Source organism: Pleurodeles waltl, chromosome 1_2 (genome assembly GCF_031143425.1).
Source record: "Pleurodeles waltl isolate 20211129_DDA chromosome 1_2, aPleWal1.hap1.20221129, whole genome shotgun sequence".
Lineage (NCBI taxonomy): Eukaryota > Metazoa > Chordata > Amphibia > Caudata > Salamandridae > Pleurodeles > Pleurodeles waltl.
The window spans coordinates 1109532394-1109552051 of NC_090437.1; the positions used below are offsets into that span (position 1 = coordinate 1109532394).

The 19658-nt window shown below is 40.3% G+C and overlaps 1 protein-coding gene across 2 annotated transcripts in view; it reads right to left on the minus strand.

The window, feature by feature from the left end:
- Positions 1-19658, minus strand: part of SLIT2 (slit guidance ligand 2) — a 598494-nt gene that overhangs the window by 151310 nt on the left and 427526 nt on the right. For both annotated transcript variants that reach the window (XM_069202176.1, XM_069202175.1), the window contains exons 15-18: positions 18936-19086; positions 14015-14089; positions 11076-11219; positions 2980-3123 (exon numbers count right to left, since the gene is read on the minus strand). In XM_069202176.1, coding sequence (XP_069058277.1) covers positions 2980-3123; positions 11076-11219; positions 14015-14089; positions 18936-19086 — 514 coding nt within the window. The remainder of the gene's footprint in view (positions 1-2979; positions 3124-11075; positions 11220-14014; positions 14090-18935; positions 19087-19658) is intronic.

The window sequence follows — 19658 nt, forward strand, 5'->3', positions numbered from 1 at the left end:
GTTTTCGACACTAGAAAGATTAGATACATCATCCTCACTCTACTTTACATAAATTACTATAAACTATTTAAATAATGACCAATTAAATAATTAACAATAAAAACTAACAATAATTTCTAATTACTTCTAAATTAAATTCTCACCTTATACCCGTACAAACCCAACAACCCATTACTAAAATATAACTTGCTATTCCCAATAATAAAACTAAAATAAACATTAAAATTTTAAATTAAAAATATAACAATTAAATAATTTACATAATTAAAATAAATTACCAGTAGATTAAAAAACGGCCTACTTTAAATAACACCCCACCTTGTTCCCCTGTAACACCAACAACCTACTACACTATAAATTACTAATAGCATTAAAAAAAAATCACTTAAAATTACAAACTACATTTAATGAAATTAATAACAATTACACCAACATTACTAACACTCAACATAATATATTAACGAAAACATTAAATTAATTGAAAACCAATACTTTTTACACCTATATTACTGAAAATTATACTAAAAATGATGTTCTTAAAACAATATTATCTACCTAAAAAATGATATTTGTGACGATGTTATTCTATAGCACAATTTTTTTGAATCACAATATTTCTTTGGCATTTATTTGGTTTCTAATATTTGTATCTTGATATTTTGTCTAAACACTGTTCTAGAGAGTCTTAGGTGGTTATTACCCCTCTGGCGGTCACTTGACCACCAGACTCGTGGTGGCATGCCACATTATGACTCTGGCGATCGTGCTGCGGTCGGACCGCCAGGATTAGTTATCCCAGTGGTCTGGCGGTTGTGGCTGCCCTAATCCGCCAGAGCAGTGCTGCAAGCAGCGCTGCCCTGGGGATTACGACCTCGTTCTCCACCAGCCATGAAAAGGCTGGCAGAGAACAGGTGGAGGGGGCTCCATGGGGGCCCCTGCACTTGACATGCAGAGTGCAGGTCCCCCCCCCCCGGCCAGCACCCTCGCAATGTTCACTGTCTGCTTTGCGATTACGAGCCCAAGACAATGCTGTAGGCTGTTTCCCGCTAGGCCAGCCTAGCGGGAAACTCGTAACGGGCCTGGCGGGGAGGTAGCCATTATGGCAGCAACCTCCCTGTCAGAAGTTTGGTGGCGGGCAAAACCATCCGCCAAACCCTTAATCAGGTCCTAAGTCCCAGTCTCACACCTGCAGACGACATGTGCAACAACATCACACAAAAAACACACAGTGAATGGTGACAAGACACTCACATATGTTAAGTGCTTCTTGCCAAGAAGGGATGCAGGGGCTGAGATTCAACCCAGATTCAATTCATCAGAATTACTTCTCTGAAATGAAAGTGTAAATCTTGTGCCAGTCAGCATCTTTATCATGTACATTTGCTGTTTCTTCAGTGCTGCCTCAGCTGGATACAGTTAGATGTCAACCAGGCTATGATTAGTGGGATTACTTCAAGTACCTGTTGTCGTTCCACAGCAACAAAATGTGGAACTTACAGGGAAGTTATTCAGCAGTCAAAGGTTTAAACATAGTAAACCAGATTTTCAAGGTAGGCAGATCAGCTATACTTCCATTTTCCCTGTCCATTATCAAACTGCATTCTGCCATTTTCTGTTCACCAGCAGTGTCTCAGTGAGCTAAATGTTCTCTAGTGACATCAGCAGGCCACAAGTTGGAATGCCAGCAAGTCCATCTTTCTAAAGTGCAGCAAATTAAACACAATAAATTGGGCATTGTTAACACTGCTTGGAAATGGTGAAGGGTAAAGTGGTATACAAAAACCAATGTACTATTATCACAGATTCCTCTTTGGCATGAATCTTAGTTGTTAACTTCATGTTTTACTACAAGTTAAGCTGAATTTTGGCATCCACCACCTGTGATGGAGTATTGGGTGTGTATTCACCACTTTGTGCTTGAACACATTTGCATGCAAAATCTGCCTTCCTTACAGAAATGAGTATACCCAAAGCTTATGGTCCAGTGAATAGAAGATGTTATATTCTGTTTTCACAAGATTATGGTATAAAAACTGTACCAACTCCTTAGGCTGTCTCAAATCTGCTTTTATCGTTCTCTAGACGTGCTAAAATGGTTTTACCTATGATGAGTAGTGTTGTAACAGATTTTTCTTTTCCTGAGAATTACCTCATTTCCTGTGTACTTACCAAATGTCTACAGGTCTTATCACGCACATCAGTCACTCTGATTCATTATTAGTGATATACTTGATACCTATCCATCTTTTGTGGCCTCCGGCACTGCCTCATCGTTGTCTACACACCCTTAGGTTCACTGATCCAAATTCACTGAGAGCCACTGGCTGCACTCAGTCTTGACCACTACCTTTTACAGATCCCCATCAGCTAAGCTTTTCCTCATTGTTTCCACTATATCTTTGCTAACAGACCTTACGCTAGCCTTGCACAAGAGACACAGCTTACACTGTCCCATGCAGTGGCACTCGCTGATAAAAGCATGCCTGTTTCTCAGACCTAGGCGTGATCTTTGATGTACCCACTTATCGTAAGTTTCCTCAGCATAAGCTGGAATCTCCAACATTTGTTGGCATGCAACTAAGGGACATTTTCAGAGGTAATATGGGGAGCTACTTTGATAATTGTCCAGGTTAATTCCTATAGAACCCCATGCAATCACATTCCTCCTTATTGAGGAATCCGAAAATGAATTCCAAAATATAGTGCGTTCCTCGCTTACAACCACTTCACGTCAAGTCAGAAAGAAGAAAGTCTAAACTACTTTTGTTCATCCTCAGTTTCTTGAAGACAGTACATTTTATTTGTGTCCTGAACATTTTAACACAAATTTTGGGTGCATCCACACAAAAGACACAATCCATTGATGCATTCCCAAGTATGAAAGAAAGGGTATACATATCCACACAACATACACACTAAAGTATGAAAAGAAGGAGATGGCCATTGTCTTGAGGCCAGGCTCTGCAACATGGTACTTACAGCGTTGACAATGAATGGAGCGTGTCGAAGGCACCGGGAGCTACTGTAGTGATCTGGTTGTCGTACAAGGAGAGCAAGCGCACCGAACTTAGTCCTGTGAAGCTGTCATTACTGACACAGCTAATGCGATTGCTTCTTAGCATCCTGGAAAGAGGCAAAATGATTATTGGTTGTTAACAAGCTCTTCATTTGTCAAAAGCATAAACAAAAACAAACTCATGCTTGCAGTTTACTGACTAGCTAGTTAGGGTACAATAACAAAAGCTACAAATAAAAGGTTGCGGCTCGCCGGAATTACAGGGGGTGGGGCAGCACTTGCGAGGGGGGGAATATTTTAATAAACTTCAAAAATAAAATTACCTCTGCTCCGCTTCTTACTGCACTGCAGCTCCTCCATCTTGCAGTGCAGGCACAGGCTCCCAGCCTGCACTGCGGCCAATCCTGATGCTGCTCGTAGCAGCGTTATGATTGGCTGGTAGCATTCAAGCCAGGGTGCTCCCAGGCAGACTGGGAGCCTTTGCCGGCTATCTCCAGCCCGGCAACATAGTGCCGGGCTGGAGAGAGCCTACTGTGCAAGTGTGTTTGGCCGGCCCGAGATGGCTGGCAAAACATATATGTGCACTGAGGGGAGTGCACAGTGCACTCCCCTCACTGCTCGTCACCACATGCCCCCCCCCTCTTAACAACGAAAGGATAATAAACATAGTTAATTATCCTTTCGTTGTGTAAGGTTTGCAGCTTCTGCAGCTGGAGGGTGGGGTGGAGCAACGTCCCTCCACCATAGCGGAGGAGCCGACAGTGAATAAACACATGCAGAAAACAGAACTTACATATGCTTCTTTATTTTATTGCCTTTCTTAAGTTACTGATGTTAATTATTTACAAAATATGTTTAGATGTTCTTTCTGTAAAACTACTCATTTACCGACCATTTCTAACATGCAAATTCAATGACACATCAAACGGCTTGCAATTTTGACAGGTTTAACTCTTTTGTATTTTGCTAACCATAGGGCTTTCTGTGATTTCCTAAAGCATAGGCTTTCTAAACCACAGTTCACAATTAACTCAAGTCGCATTTCGAGGCAGGGAAGTCTGCCTAACTTGCAATTCACACTTTGCGACTCACTACGATTCCAAAGTCGATGGCAGCATGAAAGTGCCGCCCCCCTTTCCTCCTTCAAAATCCAAAAACTATCAATGGTTTGCAACCTCAAATGCATTTGCACACCACTGACTGGATATAGAGTTTTGCATCCATTTGCAAGATGGAAGCTATCCCTGAGAGAGAGTTTCCACTCTGTAGATGTGAGCTGTTGGCACTGAGGGATGATGCTGGTTTTCTAGGGGACAGACGCATGCTCCCCAATGCCATTCATAAATGCCCATTTTATTTTCTGATTGCATCTTGTCTATATAAAAGATTAGGGCTGGCTGGAACGAAACAAATTAGGCATTCTGTGAGTTTAAATGCAGGAAGCTTTTATGTCAGAAGGCCACAGCCACACATATATTTTGATGCGAATATTGTTCCCTAAGTGTCAATTACACAAATATGGTGCCATTAGGTGAATTATTTAATGTTAACTCCAACTAGGTTATAATTCCTTACACGGTGTTTGGAACACAGTATATATGTCAGTCAAATATTCTGGGACATCCATTTCATGCATGCAGTTTATTCTGATGGATTCCCATACACAATCCTGCCTTACTTTTATTAATGGGGCAATATTCTGCAAATCAAACCTAATGGCCCGATTTGAATGCGAAGGAATTCGTAATAGCTCAAAATGAAGGCTGAGTAGCAAAGCAGTTGTGCAGCAGGAAATTTAGTGCATAAGACACTAATTTCTTTAGATGGAAATGCATAAAATACAACATTTTATTCATACAGGCAAACTGATTATGAGATGTTTGGGCACGTATGAGTGCTAACTCAGCTGCCATTCATGTTTGCCCTTACGTGGACTTAAAGCAATGCTCTTATTTATGCATCACATGTGATACTCCACCAGCAACAGCAGTGAGCTGTTGAAAGCCAAACACAAATACACACAGAAATACGGAAGTAACATTGTCACTGAAGGTTATCCTTCTTGCATTTGTGCTAAAGTCTAAACTTCTTCATGCAAATGTGCCAGTAGTGCTCCAGAATGGAAAGAAGCTTTGGTGAAGCCATTTTTTCTGTCTTGCACTTTAAGGTAAAATTGCCAGATATACTGCCTTTGCCACAATCCCTATGAAAGCTAACCCTTTGGAGTCCCTCGAAATGTATTTGTTTTTACATAGAGTGAACACTTTTGTCTTGAAATAAAAACAAAAAAACAGAAAGTGATTGTTATTATTATACAATACATTATTGAGTTCAAGAATTGAATGTGACAAAAAGTGTGATGATTGGGTGTATTTTTCAGATGTAAAATAGTTCTGCATGTCTCAAAATGGAACCACCTCCTTGGAGGCGGAACGATATACCACACAGCTTATAGTATTAGGTGAGAAATGTATACTCTTGCACTGATCTAGTATTTGAGTATCAAAATCTCAATGCAATGGCTGAAGGGGCTGTTCCACTGTTAGAACAGTATACTATTTTGGGAATAAACTATATTAAAAGAAGGTGATTCTTGTGATAACAGTTTGCATTTTGTAATGATGTTTTACAAGCAAGTATTGCGATTTGTCCTAATACCGAATTCTGTCATTTATAAATGTGCAAATTATGAGTGCAAAATATATTTACTGACTGTTGTAGCAATTATGCCAAGCACTGTACATAAAGCAAGCAATCCGTAACTACGACAAGACAGAAAGAACCTGATAATCACCCAGTTAAAGTGGTATGGAACTAAAATCAAGATGAGTGAAGGGTGAAAGGTAGATGATAATGTACGAGTAGGAGGATTGAAGGACTAACGGGTTAAGGATGAAAAATATATAAACATAGGAGAGTATTCAGCATAAAGTGATTTAAGGAACCCACAAAAGCAGATGAAGAAAACCCAGACACAGCCTTACAAAATACAGACCTTCTAGCAGTTCAATCTGTCGGTGGCTGATACGCTACTTTCTTCATATTTACGACACTATGGTGTTTGTGCAATATCTGGACAGCTAGCTGTGAGAAATAGCCTAGACGAAGTAATGACATCACTTGAGAGTGGACGAGGGGTTGAGATCTATTGCGAGAATATTTCCGTACATATCTTTATGGTTGTCTCTGTTTATATAAAACTCTCTTCCTGTAAGTGACCAAAGGCAGTTCATAACCGAAGCACATGCTTTATGTGTGTGACCTTTAAGAATCAACAACAGCCTTACAAAATAAACTCCCAGCTGCTTTCCTGGTTTCTAAGGAGTTCTGCACTGACATTATCATTAGGGCCGGACTGGGAACACAAAGCAGTCCTGGCAAATGTTGTCAGACCAGCCTCCATTAGGTGCATAGCGAGCGAGCCTGCCCACTACAGTGAGGATTTGGGGGGGTTCTCCGCCCAAGAAAATTTGGAGAAAAAAATGGCAAAAACGGTGCATTCTACAACACATTTTTTATTATTATATATTTAATTATATTCATTTTTAAAGAATAGTAAATTATGACCTTACAGTGCACCAGGATACCACAGTCTTTATTGTGGCTCTTCAATGATTCCCTCACTATCACCCTCCAGCAGTGCCTCTCATCTCCCCATAGCTCCTTTCTCACATGTATTTCATTTGTTTTACAGCGCCTCTCTTACCAGCATAGGGTGTTGGAGCATTTTACACCACACACACATACAGAGACAATGAATCATATGTGTGTGAATCAGTGTACAGAAAATGTTACATAAGACAAGGGGGACTACAAGGTGTAGGAGTCACATGTCATCCATACTGATAGGTATTTCGTAAGAGTCATTGGTCTCGGGAAGCATGAACTCAGGATTCAGAATGTAATACAGTGGCATAACAAAGAGCCCGCAGTGCTGGGGGCCCCAAGCTCCAGCCTCCATCCATCAGCACAGTACCCTGGGCTGAGAGGTCCCGAGTGAGTTCTGAGGGGGCCCCTCCATGCACTTTGCAGGCCCCCCCAATCAAGTTTCGTTACACCACTGATGTAAAACCGTGGTTAGGGTTGACTTTACTAATAATTTATTTCTACCCAAAGAAACCATTTTTTAGCAAAATTAGGATAATCAAAGGCTGGGAAAAAACATAACTTTCTAACCTGTGGCATGTTGTTTGCATGCAGCTCTTTGATGGCAGTTCATAGCGCACTGTGCTAGATTATGACTGTAACTTATGAACTGCAGTGTAACAAAAGAATCTCTATGACAAAAGCAGTATCCCACTGAGCACTGCAATAAAATACTGTGCTGAGATCTGCACAGTACACGTTCTTTGCAGCAGACATATTAACCCTCTACGCTACCTTAGGTGTCTCAAAACTTCCACTAGACAAAACTTCAATCTCTCTCCGGCAGGTACATTATTCACCAGAGTTATCATGGTACTTTTCTTGTTGCCAGAAAACTGTTGGATATACAAGGAATTCTGAAGTGGTTTTAAAACTACGGTCACTTTTTTTAATGGCTGCAGAACCTCCATCTCCCCAGTCAAATAAGTGTCCCCCACCGTTCCAGCCTCCTGAGGAAACGCCTGATGCTGGCTTCTGCAAGCCGGCCTTGCTTATCACCTGAGTTATTGCCCTGGCTAAACCCTGAAGCTGCTCTTTTTTCACAGCAGAGGGAAAGCTGTACTTGGCGATTAAAGTCTTCACTGCCATCCTTTCTCCTCCCTAGCGCACGCAGTGACATTTATGCAGTTCACTTTTAAAGCTCTGCGTTATTTACAGCACAATTACAATTAAATGTGCCTCAAGCATTAAACATTTAAATGCAAGGACTGATAACGGCTTAACTTTTTGCGAGCTGCGTAGGTCTTTCACAACAAAGCTTCCACTGTAGAACCATTGTACACTATTTTTGGCAACCTAGATCTCTACGGGGCGCACACCCTGGCAAAAGTGTGACAGTAGGCCCTGTCTGCCTTTAATACTCTGTGGGGCCCAATGTAACCAATTCAATACATTCTCAACTGGGAAAAGTACCCAGTACATTTGTACGTGTGGCACTGTAGAACACATGAGGCTGGAAGGCTTGTACAACAGCACACACAGTGTACGACCCATCTATCAGCAAACATAGTGTGCGACCCATAGTTACAGTGACAGAATCACAGTCCACTAAGGGATATAAAAGTATGGTCCTAAAGAAAGCCATTTGACCTTCAAACCAGTAATATATAGCTGAAATCTGCTGACTTTTAGGTGTCGGAGTATATTAAATACTCCAGGTACATTGACCTTTGTTTTTAATCTTGCCAAAGGACCCAAGAATAAATTCTAAAATAACAGGGACACCTTTATGCATTTTTATACTCCCACCCCAGAAAAATAAGTGCTCCTTTGACTGCATAGTTGAGCCCGCCCAGGTACAGAAAGCATTTGGATGAGGGCACGATGATGAAGCATACCACTGGTAACCCTAATGGATGAATTACTCCATCACAATGTGATGGATATCTCACCCCCCCCATTTCAAGTGCCTTATGTCTCCTATGGCACTTGCAATAAGGCAGACAAGTTATCCATCATGTTTGTAAACCAGTAACCCATCCACCAAACTATACATTTTGTTACAAGTCCTCAGTTGTAGCACTGCTTCCTGTCCATGCCGCATATATGATGCATTGAGTGCCTTTTTACAGATGTTCGTGTTTTGCTGCATAAAACGCAATTGCAATCATGCTCACACCAGACCTATTGACATCTGACTGTTTAGCATTGCCCGTCAGTGAGGAGTGTTCTACAGATTCAACTCTCTGCTGTGGAATCCGAAAACCTCAGAACAAACACTAGCTGCTCCACCTGATTAAACTGTGTGGTACTGGGCAATTCTCTTTATATCTCTTTGCTTCATTTAATTTTATACGAAAGCAATAAGAGCACAGAGACAAATAACCGATCCATTTCAAATCTGCACACAGATGGTGCCACCTCAAGAGCCTCGCCCTATCCTCACAGTAATCTACTCATCAGAAGCAATTTAGAACAGGATATCTTAAATACACTACACCCACATGCACACGCAACTGCAACAAAGCCATAACATAGGCTAACAATTCCACTCAACAGATCTCTCCCCTGAAGCCTAGCAATGAACAGTCATGTACAAAGTGGAACAAGACAGATCACAAAGTTTGACAGTGCACACACAGTAACAGACAGTATATTACAAAGATCCTTTAAAGGATCAGAAACACATTATTCATTCAAGTAACCAGTTGAAACCATTTCTAAAATATACACAAGACAGACAGATGTTCTATTTGGCATCAGTGCATTGTGACTAGTTGAGTTCCCAAATACATGAGCGCTCCCAAACTCTGAATGTGCTCCGGCATAACAAAGACGGCCGAAGTGTATTATGCAAATGCTGGCAACATTACAATAGTCTTGGCAGAAGCCATGGTGCACAGCCAAATATGCGTGCCATCCTTGTTCAGTTTTGTCTTTCACTCAGTGCACTCAGAAATGGATCAATTATAAAAAAAATGTTACACCCAACAGTGTGCTGAAACAACCTTGAGACTTTTTAAAGAAACACAAGAGTTCACTCTCCAGAAACAGGAGGAGAGAGGGCATTCAGGAATCTGCGATTAGGTATAGTATCCACCAAAAAGAGCATAACCAATATTAAGTAACTTGTTCTAATGACAGATACCTTGACTGCAGATTTCTTGCTTTTAGAATAGATACCCAAACAGTACATCCAAAAAAGTAGGAGAGTCTAAGGAGTGAACTTGTATCAAGAAGTGCTGCAGAACCAAGGAGGCAAAATAGTCTTCTCTACAAAGCTGACTGTAGAGGCAGTAATTGTTGGTGAATGTGTGCATGGATGCCCATATCATACCCTGACAGCTGTCTAATACAAAAACACTTGCCAACACCATCGAGGCAGCATTATCTCAGGTTGAGCGAGCCCTTAGGCCCTCAGGGGGTTCCTTCTTGGCCAGGGCACAGCATGTGTTCACATACGGGATCATCCAGCGGGACAGGGTCAATTTCTACACCGCTTTTCCGTTCTTGGTACCAGCAAATCCCACAAAGGGCTGGTCATCTATAGGATTTTCTTCATTTGAGCAACATAAAAAACAGACGTCAGCATGCAAAGTTGCCTCTACTTCTGGGGCAGCCCAGTCCCTTATTAAGACCACTAGTGCTACCTGTAGGCAAGTGGTAGCAATTGTGATTTTAAAAAACTGACCTAGTGTGCTGCCTGGGATCATTCTACTGATGAGGTATCTGCTGTTAGAAGTATCCATTAGAAAATGGTAGCAAAGGGCAAGACTAAGTTTCAAAAATAAATATGACCCCATGTTTTGGTTAAAGCAGGATATGTTCTAATCTTGTACCAAATGCAGAAGAACTCTACCAAATTATCTTTTAAAAAGAAAAATGGAATAGTAATTGGGACAGGCATTAAAAACAAAAGCCACTATCGCAACATATTACCAATTAATGACCTTAATTTATGACTTAGGCATGGTCAAGAAAGTATCAGAACGCAACTCCCTTGAGTCTCCCAATCAGTGCTTAAATGTAATTTATGTGGCAACTGGTGAGTTGAAATCAACATTATACTGAAGAACATGAATAAAAGAGACACCTTTAGGGCACTGATCCTTGAAGGAAAGAGAAGAGTATCCATGCTTGGCAGTCCAGTAGTCCATGCGTTGGATTCCAGACTACTTTATAAAATAAAGCTAAAGCTCTCATATATTCCTATCATTTGGAAAGCACAGGTATTTTTGTCTTCATGACAGTGCTGCTTAATGATAGGTGTGGCTGCACCTATCATGCTTGTGGCTGGATCTTGACTTCATAACATTTAACTAACAAATGACACAAATATGAGTGGACTAATGTTCATTTTACCATCATATAACTATTATTGTTATTATACAGTGCCATTAATAATAACTCAAATTTGAGAACTACTTTTCTAAAAGACAAATGGAACAAGCAGGTAAGTATATAGTATACTTACAAGGTTTTCAATCCCTCAAGCCCCTTGAACATCTTGTGGTGGATGTTTTCCAACCGGTTACTGGTCAAGAGCAGCTCATTAACACCACTGGATCCTTCAAATGCTCCTTCTTCAATGTCTGTTATCTTGTTGTTGCTCAGATTTCTAATTAAACCACAATAAGACCAATATAAAAATCAGGTTTTTCTTACTTATTTCAGTGTATTTGTTGTCAATGGCAGTGGTTCTTAACCTTCTGACTTCAGTAGAAACCCCCACCACCCGCTTCTGGAAGTCAGAAGCCCCCACCTAAGCAATTTCTATGATTTGAACCTAAAAATAATATACGAAAATACAGAGCAAAGTATACATAGAAAACTACCCACTATAGTATATTTTATTTACTCCACAAACAATATGCACAAATCTAATTTTAGTGGGACTATTGGAGCCTTTTTTTAAATGTAGAGGCAGAGCTACACTTAGGAGGGCGGCTCACCCTCTGCCGCGGCTGCCATAAGAGGAGGGGTGGGTGGGAGTGGCAGCTGGGAGGCCCTGGCGAATGAGAGGGCTGCGGGGTGGGGCTGCAGGGGACGCAGCAGCGGGAAAAAGGAGGCAGCAAAGGAAATGGTGAGAAGGAGGGGGGAGGTGGGAGGGGCCGCAGGGGACGCAGCGGCGGGAAAAAGGAGAGGCAGCAAAGGAAACGGGATGGAGGAGACGTGGGAGGCGGAGCGGGCAGCGACCTGCCTGCAGAAGTTTCATAGTTTGCAAGGAATCAAAACAAAGAAACCACCCATGAGTAGGAATGTCTTTTCACCCTAACATGTTTGCCGGACGTTTTGTCCATTGTTCACATTTCGTGAACCTGATAATTTCGGGAAATCCAACAAAATGCAAAGCTTGTTAACTTCAAAAAACAAAACTGTGTGAGCAAAATTGAAATTTTGCCCACTCATTCTAAAGATCTGTTACAGAAGAAATTATATATATAAATTCCAAATACATCCTTTAGAATATAATATTAATATTATGTCAGCAGCCCCAAAAGATGATGCTCCTTTATCTGGCTACTAACAACATACAGATTTTTTAAATAATCAGTTTGGTATGACACCTAGAAAACAGTTATCAATTCTGCTGTTCTATTTTCTTTTTCCTCTTCGAGAGAAAACAATCAAGAGCTTGAACTCATTTGGAAGATAAAGGTAATAACAAAAACTCTTGCGCATGTAACCAATTGCTCTCACTATACCCAATAACAATAATGAATAATTATGAATCTTTACTCCTTAGGTCCTTATTATCTTCAATAGATGTTCTAAGTGTCCAATTGACAGTTGCAACTTATTATGAAAAAGGCAAACACATCTGGGTTTAACACATGTTATCACTAGTGTGCAGCTTATTGAAAAAGAAATTCTCATAGCATGTTGCTTTTGATTATGGCATTTTATGGTATATGTGGAAACGCCAATTATTATATTGTGCATTTTCAAAATATTTCAACCTTGATAACGCCCCAGGCTTGTTTGCCAAAAGTATGGGGTGAAACACGTGTTGACTAGCTATATAAGGGTCTATTGCGCTTCATTTGATTGAACTGCACTGGGACATAAAACAGCACAATCAAATTATATTATAAAGGATGTATTTGGAACTGTATTATACACACTGATTAGAACATGAAATATTGGACACTAATAAGGAGTATTGCTAAAGGATATTTATATTCTTGGCAACAGGAAAATAACACTTAGTTCATTCTACTAATTCAATCTTTGAAGTTTCTTTGCTTTGTGTTTTTTGGGATTCTACCAGGAAAATACTGGGAACAATACACTCTATTCAACATATGTATCAAAAGCAGTATGCAAGCCAGCTAGTTAATGGCTATGAAGTTTTCTAAACATCAAACTAAGGATGTCAGACTTAGAAACTTATTTTTAAATGTCACTGTCTCTCTCACAGACCTTCTTCAGCCTTTGAAGCAAGATCTCCATATAGAATGTTCTATATAATGTCTCTGGTAGCACCAATATGTTGTATTCATACCACCTTTTTAGGAAATTATGGAAGATAGTATTTTTTATTTTCATTTGAAAAACTCTTACCTGATGAAGATAAAAGTTGTTTATCAAACAAGAGTTTGCTTCTCCCTGTGATGTTGCGGTAAGCCTGTTCTAAAAAGCGAACTGTCCTAGAATGATGGTGGTTTAATGTGAGAGTAATTACTACTTGCCATTTCTGGATTGATACACTGACCACTTGCCAGTTCTGTATTGCTACATGAACATTTCAGCTGAATGGAAATTGTGTGTCATGACTATACTGGTGTTCTTTTCACTTTAGAATTAGATAATCAAAATGGATAGGCTTCTGCATCATCGTATAGAAATCAGCTGCTTGATTTCTGGGGGGAATTAGATGTGTTACTGTACGCCTTTCACGCTCAGTGCCGCTTACATAGTGTGTCCTACTCAATGTGAATTTTGCACCTGAGCTAACAAGTCTGTTTTACGGTCATTCTTTTTTCCTTACTAAAGTTTAATGAAGCGAGAACCCAAAGGCTTATGTTGAATGCGCTAAAAGAGGCAGAACAGCAGAGTTTTGGGAGTCGTTAGGGAAGCTGGAATCATTCCTGAATTGGTAAGGCTGCCAAGAACCCTACTGTGGCAGTACAACAGGCCAGCTGTCTAAAGGCTAAACTGATGTGGCAGAGGCATGCAATTGCAGGGCGAGGGAAGATGCTTGACTGACAGTGGCCGCCCCTGTTGAAAAGAGATATCCCAGCTATGGTACACCCCAACGATCAGGCCAAAGCTCATACTGGAGTCCACTTGCTTGGCTACACTCCCAAATCCATTGCATCCATGACTGACAGAAATTAATGAAGCTGTAAAATTACAAAGGGAGGCTGACATGTCACTTCAATAGCAGTTGATCAAGGAGAACACACTAACATTTTACGCAGCTGCGGGAGCTTCTTGAAGATTCCAGTTGCTTCCAGTACCGTGAATTCATTGTTGTTAAGTCGGCTGCCAGGAAAAGAAATGAAAATGTTTCTGAACAAATACTTGAATCAAAAAGACATTCTTCTGCAGACAGATTTCCAGAATCTCATATTTACTGAAACAAAATGTGTAACAATACCATCTTTTGACTCCAGAATATTGGCAGCAGCTTATACATCATCATCATCATCATCATCATCAACACATAGCTTTATTCGGTTACTTTCAACCATAAAAGCAAAACAACCAACAATTAAATGAAAAAGCAGATAGAAATTAGGTTAAAAAGGATAAGAATAAGATAAAAACATATATGTCAGCCTTAAAACACATAAAATTATTTTCCTTAGAAAAAGCACCTAACCCCCTAATACCTAACATTTAAATTAAACATGGGGTTTTATTTCAGTCTAGGTGTGTAGTTAAAATTTAGCAGCTAAAACACTTTTTTTTAATTTATTTTTTTAAACATTTGGTCCTCATCATCATTATTTCCCCAAAAGTTTTGTACGTATATGCCAAGCAGCTACAATATACTTGCTAACCGCACAAGATAGAGGGAGAGAAGTTTCCCTCATCATGATCCTTAAGGCAACAATACAATGTCTTACCCCCATATTACTGCACACAGATCGTAACCACTTCCGTCGCGCAATCAAATAAGCAGGGCATATAAACATGAAATGTACAATAGATTCTGAAATTTTATTGCAACTCGGGCAAGTGTCAGGACTTGGGATCGCACTCCGCGTACTGCCATAGGATTTAAGAGGCAGACAACCATATCTGAACTGAATATATAGACTCTTACTTAATGGATCAAGAATTGTATCCATAAATGGTTCCAAATATCGATACATATATCTGTATGTTGGCAAGATTTATATGCTTCTCACACACACACACATATATATATATATATATATATATATATATACACACACACACACACACACACACACTTTCATGCATCTAACATAAACAAATGTATGTATAGCACCTCAGGAAGGAGTAATCAGTGCTCCTATTAACCTCCTATTAACCAGAGTTTCAAATATTTTTCTTCAAAAAAACAAAGTTTATGAAATTAAAAAAAGAAAACAAAATTCAAACTGAGATGAAGAATGCCAGATGCACCTGGGTGCATAATAATGGCAGAAAAGGTCAGTCAAAACTTAAAGTAGCTAAGATTGTCATAGCACACTTTTGAGAAATACAACTCTTGCACTGTCAGTGTTTTTATTCAACTACAGGTCTAGTGTATATCAATTAATACACATGTGAAGCAAAAGCTTTGTCAATGTCACCACCAATGGAAAGGTGTACCTCATCTATAATTGTAGGTTGCGACTTTTCCCTTTAATTGCAAAGTTTCCCTAGTAAACAGAAAAACACGCTATTAGGGTCTCATTTTGTAAACCAATCCTTGAAATTAGGTACTCTTGTAGTCATTGTCAAACACACATATTTCTGGTCCGAACTTCAAAAATGTACCACTAAGCCTCTCTGCAACAATGCCAAGAACACACAGACAATCCATACATCTCAAAAATATTGTTCACCAATGTCAAGGTAACATTGAGAGACAAAAGCATTCACACGTTATTACTGTCTGGCATCCAATAGGGGAATTCTGAGAGCAGAAATAAACTAGGTTTCCTTAAAGTCAAGATGTGGCCCTCAAAGCATCTAATTTCTGAGACCTACTTCTATGACTGCCAAATGCCTCCATTGACCCGGACTCCTCTTTCACTCCTTACAATGATGACATTCAACTCTACACTTACATCAATAACAAGACCAATCAGAGAACTTAGGACACAGTATGCCCACCAATGTCAAAAACAGGTTTCTGAAACCTTACTGGCACCAAAGCAGAACTACTGACTCTCAGAATTGGGAAACGGGCTGAGCCATGCATGCAGTTTCCTCACAAGCGGAACAACGCTTGCCTAAACCACGCATCTGCCTTAACCACGCATAAGAGTGGTTAAGGCAGACTGTGGTCTAGCTGTGTGGATGGGCGGGAGGAAGAACAGGAAGGATCAAGAGAGGAAGCTCTGGACGCGGCCAGATAAGTGGGGCTGAGTTTGGGGGGGTAGTTTTTAGGAATGGGGCTATTTTAGGGCCCAGGGTGGGGGGCGGGGTAGTTTTTTGGCAGGGTTTTAGGGCTCAGGATGGGTCGGGTAGTTTTAAGGACTGGGCCTGGGTTTTAGGGCCCAGGGTGAGGCGATTTCCCAGGGGTGGGGGTCAGTTTTAGGGCTCAGCGTAGGAGGACTAGGGAGTTGGTGTAGTTTTTGGCAGGTGGCAGGGTTTTAGGCCTCAGGATGGGTTTAGGGAAAGAGGTAGCTTTAAAGGCAAGGTCGGTTTTACGACTCAGGGTGGGGGTGGTCAGGGTAGTTTTAAGGGCTTGGGCTGGGTTTTAGGGCTCAGGTCGGGGGAGTGAAGTGGCAATTTTAGGGCTCAGGGCGGGGGGGTGGGGTCAGGATAGGTTTTGGCAGGGGGCATGGTTTTATGCCTGATGGTGGGGGTAAGAAAAGGGGTAGTTTTAAGGGCAGGACAGGGTTGGTTTTAGGGCTCAGGTCAGGGATGTCAGGGCAATTTTAAGGGTTGGGGCTGGGGTTTAGGGATCGGGCGGGGCAGTTTTAAGGAGTGGGGTCAGTTTTAGGGCTCAGGGCAGGGGGGCTGGGGTCAGGGGCGTTTTTGGCAGGAGGCAGGGTTTTAGGGCTCAGGGCAGGGGGTGGCCAGTTTTAAGGGCTGGGGTGGGGTGGATTGCAGGGCTGGGGTATCGTGTGCAATTACCACGCATATTGCTTTAGCAATCATGCTTTTACAACAAAATGTGTTGCAAAGGAATGCATGGTAAAGACATTGTGGTTTAGACTGCGTTGTTTAGGCATGCATGCTTTAGGCTTACTGTTCCTGAACCTCCCAAGAAACTCTTCTACACATCCTATGTCAATCACTCCCCCTACCACGGTTAAATAAGGAATCACACCAGACTCTCAAAGCCCAGCACATTTCTATGTCCAATGCTTCTCTCCACTAGCCTCCCTTTTATTCCAAGACAGCTGCGCAGTCATAGTTAAAGGTATCATCAATTCCAAATCAAACTACTTCAACTCACTGATTAGCCTAACATACATGCTGCCTCCAAATGGTTCGTAATAGTGGAGCTAGAGCCATATGCTGACTAGAATGATTTCCTATGGTCCCTCTTACTCACACAGGAACCACTCCACTATACAATAATTAATGCCTGGACTACATTCAAAGCGTTTACCTCAAAGCCAAACCAACAAATGCATCTGCTGAAGTGCTTGAAAGCCCAAAATACACATGGGATCATAAAACTACATGTCCCTAGATGTCCACTGTTCCAACTGCAAACATTTGCTAGATGCCAAGAACAAACTACAGCTCAAATGCAGCACACTCCCTTTGAAGACCTTGCCTTTAAAAATATATTTTGAGATTTTTTATGTGCACTTATTCTTCCATCGTTTAGTGACATTACAAAATGAAGATGTCTGGAGTAGAATGCTACTGTCTGCAACTCAAGGACCCTCTTAGCCAAAAGCTATAAGGAGCAAAACCTGCACCTTTTCATGCTCCTAAGATTTCTAAGTTGTAGAGGTTCACTTCATAATATTTTTAAATTAAATATAAAAAAGATGTGCTATTTATTGTTCTCACTCTTTGTGTTTATGAAATTTGCATTCAGTATTTTCATTTCAGTTATTCATGGCCGAAAAATGTTGAGATTTACTGGAAATCACAGATTCTAGACATAATCATCAGACTAGATGTGTGTATAAAGTTTTTTAAACATGTGATTTAGTAAATAAAGTTTTGCCTACTTGCCAATCAATCCACTCACCACCCAATCGCATGGTCATACATGTGGCATGGAAAGAATCTATAAGACATCTGTCTTTTGCAACCGGTTTAATAAACATATAATTTCTAAACTGTGTAAGTCACATTTCTAGGTTCCAGCATGCAATGTAACAAGCTGACTCGTTGAGAGCCTGTTCTACAGAGTTAGACATGCTTACTTGTATGGAAAGCTGTAGACTGTAACCCAGTTTGTGTTGTTAACATGGACAATGATGGCCCACTTTACTCATTTATAATTCACATTAAAGGGCATTCCAGAGGGAGGATGGACAACAGAGGACTGCCATTTGTAGAAGTATATGAATATTACTGGAAGTGTGGGTTCGTTAGAAAACTTGAAGGAGGAGTTTAGGTAAATTAATAAGGATAAGAGCATACGAGCACTACTAAAGCATATATTATTGGGGCTGCAGGGTTAGTGGTAAATAAGTATGAGTACTGATAAGTGGTTCAGTACTGCTCAATGAGTGCATCTATGTGTGAAGATAAATACGTGTTGATGAATGTGCACTTAAAGTAAACCATGATTACTGGTCTAATTTTGACCTAGATGTGGCTTAAGTTGGGAGCACAGTTCACATAATATTTGACATAAATATTACTGGTTTCTTGCAAATTTATTAAGCTCCCTTTAGCGTGGTCTGTGCTAATCCACCAATGTAAGTATTGCAGACACTGCCCTGAACTCACGTTCCGTTTCTCATAGAAAAAGGCTATATCTTACACTCCTCAACATATATTTAATTCTACCTTTAAAGTCTTGGTGCCCTTGATAAATCTGACACTTTAAGGAAACATTTTAGGGTTTAGAATTAGAGTGTCACTGTTTTCTTTCTTAACCTGTTTCATTTATGTATTGTGACCATAGTTGTTATTGTTAGTTTGCTGGAATTTGTGCAATTCTACAATACACTATTACTGATTGATGTAAGCTATACAGTGACTCGATAGTTAAAGTTGATCATCTTACAGTTCTGCAGTGTACTGGGGGATGTGATCAGGAATTTTCGTTAATTTTTGATTGGAGCAATCTACAGTTGTCCCTTCACAGCGACATTTTTCAGGACAGGCCAGATCTGCAAAGCAGTCTCCACTCAGCTTAGATCTGTAATCCTCAGTGCCTGTGGAAGATTTAAACAAAAGCAGAGAAAGCTTTGAGTACGTAAGGTGAGATGTTAATACCTAGGCTGGAAAAAGAGGAGAACTTTATTAATGGTGACAGTAAAAAGGGTGAGAACTTCAAAGGTTTGGTAAAAAAAAAAAAAAATTGACATGACAAAACACAGTTTTAAACAAACAGGGTTAAACAACAGAGGCAAAGTACTGGCTGGAAAATTTGGACCAAATGATGCTGTATCATAAGCTTTTCACAGCTACAGTGTCTGCTGATACTGTTGAAACTTATCTGTAAAATCTTAGAATGGCTACTGAATGCTATGCCGTATGTATTTAATTTCATTTGTGCAAAGAACATAAATCGAACTTCCGTTGTAAATATTGAATATCCACATACACCTTTCAATTCAACTTTGAGTCTAACAATTTATTTTTTTAACAATTAGCTAACATAAATTTCCTGCGTTCTTAAATTTCTCTTTGCTCAGAAGCAGGTTCACATTTTAAGGAGTGTGACCACATTAAAGCATTGTCCTGCCTCTAAAATTCTAATTTGTGCTAAAGGGCAGTAGTTTAA